The sequence below is a fragment of the Cupressus sempervirens genome, chromosome 5 (assembly GCF_028749045.1).
Source record: "Cupressus sempervirens isolate cs-2001-9-10 chromosome 5, ASM2874904v1, whole genome shotgun sequence".
Classification (NCBI taxonomy): Eukaryota; Viridiplantae; Streptophyta; class Pinopsida; order Cupressales; family Cupressaceae; genus Cupressus; species Cupressus sempervirens.
Window position 1 is genome coordinate 668,030,366 of NC_143122.1, and position 7,423 is coordinate 668,037,788.

The 7,423-nt window shown below is 33.7% G+C and overlaps 1 protein-coding gene across 1 annotated transcript; it reads left to right on the forward strand.

Moving 5' to 3' along the window:
* The first annotated feature begins 563 nt into the window (after window positions 1-563).
* LOC149557697 (chaperone protein dnaJ 20, chloroplastic-like) lies at window positions 564-1,365 on the forward strand. The gene has a single exon (XM_089786037.1). The coding sequence runs from the start codon at window positions 723-725 to the stop codon at window positions 1,257-1,259; it is 537 nt and encodes a 178-aa protein (XP_089642163.1). The 5' UTR covers window positions 564-722; the 3' UTR covers window positions 1,260-1,365.
* Window positions 1,366-7,423: the final 6,058 nt, after the last annotated feature.

Below are 7,423 nucleotides of genomic sequence, written 5' to 3' on the forward strand. Positions count from 1 at the left end.
TTGCTTATTTTAAAGCATCTTCATTTAAATGAATATTTGTTGCTAATTAAACTTGGAAGAGAAAATTCAAGTAATAGGAAAAATAATAATGAAGACATTTGTTATTTTTCCAATAAGGAGCTCTTGTTTTTTGGAGCCCCTCAACCATAATAGGAAAAGATTCCAAACTATCCTCTCCCTTTTAATCTAAGAGTTACCTTAGAACACGCCCCCTACTTAAATATAAGTTAGATAAACAGCCACATAAGAACATGTAAAGTTGTTTAATCCCTTATAATTCCACCAACCACAATATTTTATTTAAAAAACAGTAGTGGTGATAAGGTTTAAATCAGCCCTCGTAGTAGTCTTGAGAGGACAGATATCTAGAAGAGTGACACTTTGCTTTCCTTAAAACTTCGGTTGTTGGAGACGCGCGTCTCAAAATCTGCTGGAATCGATGGAAACAATGTTCCCAAAAGAAAGGAACGGATGGAACGTGACGGCCGTTTAAGTGGGGCACACGGCCCCGCTTCTTTCTAGAACCCCCTTCCTATCCTTCTTCAAAACCCCCAATTCGATTTCCATCTCTCTATATATATGTGCTCTAAATTGTTTGTTCTCACCATCAAACCAAGTCTTGTTTCTTTGATCCAGTCAATCAATTCGAATTTAAGGTACAATACTGAATTTCCGGCAAAATTGTAATTTCTGGCCAATTGGAAGCTTTGTGTAACAGATCAATGGAGTACACTGCATCAATCAGGGGTTTACAGGCATCCCGTCTTACGAGCAGCTCTGCTTCTTCTTCTGGATTTTCACGGGTCAGACTCGGAGCGAAGACGAAGCATTCGACGAGTATTAGGGCTTTTCACTCGCAAAATTCTTCCTTTCCTTCTACCCCTTCTTCATCATCGCTGTATGATGTTCTCTGTGTCTCTTCTACTGTAAGTGCGCGCGACATAAAGAACGCATACCGTAAAATGGCTCTGAAATATCATCCTGATGTGTGCTCTGCTGAAGATAAGGAAGAGTGCATCAAATTGTTTTTGAAAGCTCAGGAGGCGTATGAAACCCTGTCAGATCCCCTGCTCCGTCATGATTATGACTGGAGGCTGCAGAACATGTTTACAGTAGGCGATCATGAAGGCGGATTAGGGAGTAATCAAGTGTGGGAAGCTCAGCTGATGGAATTAATCAGGAGGAAATCAGGAAGTAACTTGTCCTCATGGGGCAGCAGAATAAGAAGACGAAATCAACAGGAAGCTTATGCTTGCTGATGATTACAGTGGATTATCTGAGATTTTTGTAATAAATTGGATTGTAAAAAGGGGCGTTTGAGCGCCTTCTAGCTTTGTAAATAACAAATTATTGATTGTCTGTTAATTGCATTTTTTATTAGAGATTTAAGAATCGATTTGGGGAAATAGAATGATATTTGAAATACTTTCTAATAAAACTAGGTATCGTAAAATGGCTAATACCGGTTTCTTCCCCATATTTGTGGCTGTCAAATTTACCCATTTTCGTGGATGTCAATATTCACCAGTTTGACACAGAGGAATTGTCAAAGTGAATATTAATGTGAGCTTCGCACATGGCTTTTGTTTTCCAGTTTACAGGTGGACCAGAGGAGCACAATTTAATTTTAAATTCCATGTCGTTCACACAGTCACTTTCTATATTTATAATTGGATCCGATATCAGAGCAATTTACTGAGAGGGCTATGCAGACTAATGCTTTATTATACTTGGCTTATTTGTGCTGATGTCAATTGATGCACAGTGAGATTGATTAGCCACTACCGACTGCAAATAGAAATGAAGTAACAGAATATGCGAAGCTCAATTATGCCGTGTGCATTTACCCGTTTGGCTGTGGGAATAGGAATAGAGGAATAGGAATAGCTATTATGGAATAGGTACGTATTCCTATTATCTATTTGGTTCAGCCAAAATTTGATGGGGAATTCGCGGATCCAAAAATTTATATTTTTTAAAATAAATAAAACTGGAATAGGAATACATATTCCAATTCTACCTATTTGGATGGAATTCCAAAACCTCATTTTTGAGCCAAAATTGGAATACGTATTCCTACTTTACTTCATATTCCAATTCCTATTTGGTGCATCCAAACGAAGAATTCAAAATTTTAAGAATTTACATATGCCTATTCCACTTGTATTCCCGTTGCCAAATAGGCCCTTAAGTCTTATTTATATTGAAGATTGAAATTCTAGATTCTAGAAACAGAAGGCAACCGCCTTCTAGTTGAAATAAAAGCATTGAACAAGGAAAGCTAAATGATATATAGCGCTAGAGTCATCATGATGACAATTTGTAGTACAATATAATAATTAAAAAATTACATTTCTCATCAACAACTCTTAGACTTGATATAAGACTACATTTATTTCCATATTACGTTTCCCTCGACCTCATAACAAATGAAGGTTGTTTTAGTTTTAAAACATAATATTCTCTATCACACTCCTTCATTTTTATGTACAAGTAGCCTAGAACTCATTAAATGTGCCATGCCAATTTCCATGAGGTTTCCACCGAATCTTCTATGATATGGATATTGAAAGTACCTAATATGTAGTTGATAGATTATTATATTGGAGAATTAGTTGACTTAGGTCGATAAATTTCTTGTTTCTAGATATTACTAGCAATCGCACCTTAGTGTGCAATAGGTATGTCATAGATGTATGAAAGATCAATCAAGTATTTATTCCTTTGCATGTATCTTCCTCCCATCCATTTTATATCCTATTATCTCAGTATCTATATATCTTACCATCTATATCTCCTCCTCTTTATCTCTCCCTCTCTATGTCACCCTCTATATCTCCCTAAATCTTTCTCTATCTTTACCTCTTAATGTACCTTTATATCTCTATATGAACATCTATCACTCTATATTCCATCTTTACATCTTTATATCTCTATATGAACATCTAACACACATACAATATATCCATCTTTCTTTGTCCCTATAATCCCCCCTCTTTATATATCATTTACTATCTATATCTTCATCTTTCTCTCTTACCACATTTAGATGTAACCCTTACCCCTCTTTCTCACTTTTTACTTCTATCTATTCCTCTTTTTTATATTCATTCATATTCTTACCTACCAAACATATGCATTTGTTATATATGTCACTACTACATCATAATATACCAAAAAAGTAGTAAAAATAAGCACATTTGAAATCACATGTATCTCTCATGTCTACCATTTCTAGGTACCCTTCTCTTTTATCTATCTAACATTTTCTATACATATCCCTCTCCTATATCTCTATCTCCATTTGAATAGCATATCACAAAATTATATAAATTTAAAAATCGTATATGTAAAATTGAATAGTTCATTCTTTATTTAAATAGTACTCATCCTCAAGGTCCATGGTGGCACGCCTTTCTACCACGTTGACGAGGAGTGAGACGAGGCACATCTCCACCATATCATGGACTGTATTCATCGTGAATTGATAGAAAGACAATGTGTTGAAGTGCAAGTTGGTGATTTTCCTCTAAAGGCGCCAGAAAATTGAAAGTTGTGGCATTTAGTATAATTGGGGAAATTGGGGAAATTCGTCTTGAGGGCATGTTTGATCTTGAGGAAGTGAAAGTCATGTCATTTAGGATATTGGAAAAATTGATCTTGAGGGCATATATGACATTTTTAAGGTCACATGACATCACACTTTGCATTGTACTAAACCATGGTACCCTGAAGATGTAGGTCCCTATGCTGGCATTGAGAGTTTATTACCCAGTCGTACACTTGGTCCAAATTCACAATAAGTGACAGCAACAGTGGGTCAACTTCCAACATATTTTTGGGTGACATCTATGCAACCAAAAATTTGCACCTGATTAAATGACCATTTTATGAAATTATTAAATAATTTAAAAGTCATGTGACTTTTAAATTAATCAATAATTTTACAAAACCATCAAATCAGGTGCATTTTTTTTGCTATTTAGCCAAGGGCTATTTTATGTTCCTCTGTAGCCAAAACTGGATCAATTGTTAATCTATGGTTGCATTGCTTGTGTTTCTTTGTTCACACTTCTCCTTCGAAATGGATATTTAATTAGGTTGTTTTAATAGCTGCCAATCCATGTTTCACTTAAAACAAAAATAGTACCATGAACTGTAATAATTTCAATGGAGTAGATGAGCCCATATTCAGGCACAAGCACTCTAGCCCTTGTAAGTTCCTTTTTTTTCCCTTTATAAAGTCTTCGTTATGTCTTCATTTTTCATTTTATGAATAGCCAAAGTTCCATTTTTTATAGTTGCAACAAAAAGTGGGGAGATCAAATGACAACAAAAACTTATTCTAGATTTTGGATCCTCTTTGAAGGAGATGTAATCCTTTCTACAAAATTGATCTCCATGGTTGGATCTAATTTTGCATTCATGTAATCATCTTTCAAAAGAAGACACTCACTTGCATCTTTGAAACCTTTTTCTGTTATTTTGCATTACATATGAATGGTAGGTAGTTCACAAAGTATAATTGCTAATAGCTATTTGATTGGAGTGTCCTAGAGCCATTTCAAATTTTCTTTTGGCCGATGAACGCCACCGCTTGGATTCTATATAGCTTTGCACCAATAAAATCTAACTAAAATTCACCTCAAACTAATACCACAAAGTCCAAATTGATGAAGTTTGATCTGAGAGACCTTCAAAAGATTTGCATAGTGGAGATCTTCATAGCTTGCAAAATTGATTCCTTCAAACACCTAAAACATAGGAACTTTATGCTCTCATCAGTTCTTTATTTGAGAGTTGTACAAAGTTGATAAACATGAATCTAAGCTTCCTAATCTCTCACCCAATATACATATGTGGATGGTTGCCAAAAAGAGAATCTTGGGAGGACCTCATTATTCAAAGGATTTAGAAGAAGGGAATGGTAGGAGAAACATTCTACTTGTATGCATGTTGTATTTGCAGTCGCCGATTACCTATCATTTCTCAAGTAACTCTATGTGTTGTGACCATTGAATGGGCAATCACAAAAAAGTTGTTGTAGCATTGACACATTTTGGAGAAAGCACAAGATTTTAACCAACATGTGGGAAGGGAGAGAGTAGTAGAAGAATTAGATCTACAGGAGCAGATTCACACTCCACCCAACTTTGCACTACTAGTATTAGTTTACATTAAATGGGGAGCTAACACAATTGACTTATCAAGAAGAAAATGAATGCCAACATTTATGCAGTAATGGAAGTCAAGAGGACCCACGAAAAATGCATTGTACGGTGAAAAATTGCTAGGGAAAATCAACAAATGAAACACTTTTTATGGTCATCCATGGCCTTTAGCGAAATTTTGACCTTTGATTCTAAAACTTAGCTCATGAAGTTCATATAAGGAACGCCTCTGGCGTAATTAGTTTCTTCCATGAAAGGATACTAAATTTAGATCAATCATATTTAAGTATTTTTTGAGTCTATTAATTTGTTCTATAATTTAGAAAATCTGATATATTTATAAGTTATATGTAATATTATTTATCAATGTTTTCAATAGCTTCCAATAATAAACATGAAGGGAAAATATATTTTTCAAAATTTAATATTAAAGAAATTCTTGTGGCCTAGATTAAACATAATAACTAGTACAATGTTTGTAAATACAACTTAATAGTGTAGCTGGAGTGATTAAATTAAGTTGCATTTATACAAATTTATTTCTACTTCATTATTTCACATGCGCATTAAGCTTTTTTATCTATAGATTTTATTTTTTGATAACCAGATACAATTTCTGAATATGGTTTAATGGGTGTCATTACCATAGCATCAAATTCTTAAATTTTCAGCCATTTTGGCTCTCCATTTGGAAATGGTTGATATCCTTTTGTGAGCTTCAACATTCAAGACTTTTATAAGAACAAATTCATTCTACTAAAACAATATTTACAATATTTTGTTTCCTAATATGTGTTCCTCCATCTTTTCACGATGATTTCTTTTTCATTTGTTTGGGTGATGAGTTTATTTTTTATCTTTTATGGATTTTTCTTTTTTTATTCTTTTTGACAATGAAAAACTTGTTAGTGATGTGTTTTTAATGAATTTGTCTTGCTTTACAACAACATTAAACTTTGTTTAATAACAAGGACGAAGACACATGAAACTAAAAATTTCAAGCTCTTTTTTTTGGTAAAATTCTAGTGCAATTTAGAGAATAACATGCTCTGCCTTTAATCTCATTACGATAATGCTCAAGAGACCATAAATCTACATTTATTTTTATTTTTTATCAATATCAAATTAATTAATTCAAATTTGGGAAGCACTCTTCTATGCAATGAACCCACTAATATTATGCATAAGACTTTTATAGGCATTAGTTTTTTAAATCATTTAGATTAGGGTTTATTACAAAGATTTTGTGCAGGATGTGTTTAATAAAATTCACTGAAAATGTGTTTTTAGTTTATATTTAATTTATTTAATCAATTTTGGCTCTTGCTTGTGCAACTTTTGCAATGGAGGAATCATTATTTTTCAAAGCTCTTGCGATTTTCATTCTCAGATGTATTTTCTTCATAAAAAGTTGATTCTTTTGCAAGGGATATGTATTTACATTTGAGGGTTTGATTCAGGATTAGGATGTATACTATGTCCGATAGTATTTATGATAATTTATCATTCATTTATCTATCTTAAGGATTTCCCTCATGATTCTTGGTTAGCTTCGATGGAAAGTTTGTGTCTCCACTCTAGCTAGCATCTGCACAAGGTAAGCAAGCTTCATGATGAAAGGATCAAGGTAAATTTCTTCAATTTTCGTCATGAGAAATTAGTTATCTTTTATTTTTGTCTTCTTTTAGTGTATCTTGGTGCAACAATTACCATTATTGTAACTATCATTCTAAGTTCTAAAAATATTTTCTATTTCTATGTTTCTATTAGTTTTTATTAAGTAAAACAGGTTTTAATGGGTGTTAAACCCCATCAATTCACAAAATATCAAACATTAAGTCCAAAACACGAAACAAACAAAATAAAAACAATAGGCCATAGAAGGCTAGGACAACAAGATTAAAAAAAAAAAAGCCTCTCGAAGAGCAAACTAGCCTAACAAAATATGAAACCAAAGGAAAACCTGAAAAGCCAGGGGTTCCTATCAGGAAGTAGTATTCTTGACCAGCTCAGTAGCCTTGAGCTCTAGCATATCCATAGTCTCAACCACATCACTGATCAACTAAATGTCATTGAGAGAATCTTCCATGTCCCTCTTCTTGATGCTTGATCTAGTCTTGTTGCCAGGGCCCTCATCTTGGGGGTGGACCTCATCTTTTATATCCCTATTATGCTCCTTTCTCTTCTCATCTTTGACCCATGTGCTAACCTCCATCATATTGTGTAGCTATTTGATGTTATCATTTAGCACT

Excerpts from the sequence above, each read along its gene's own strand:
- LOC149557697 (XM_089786037.1), top strand. The coding sequence starts at position 723 with ATGGAGTACACTGCATCAATCAGGGGTTTACAGGCATCCCGTCTTACG.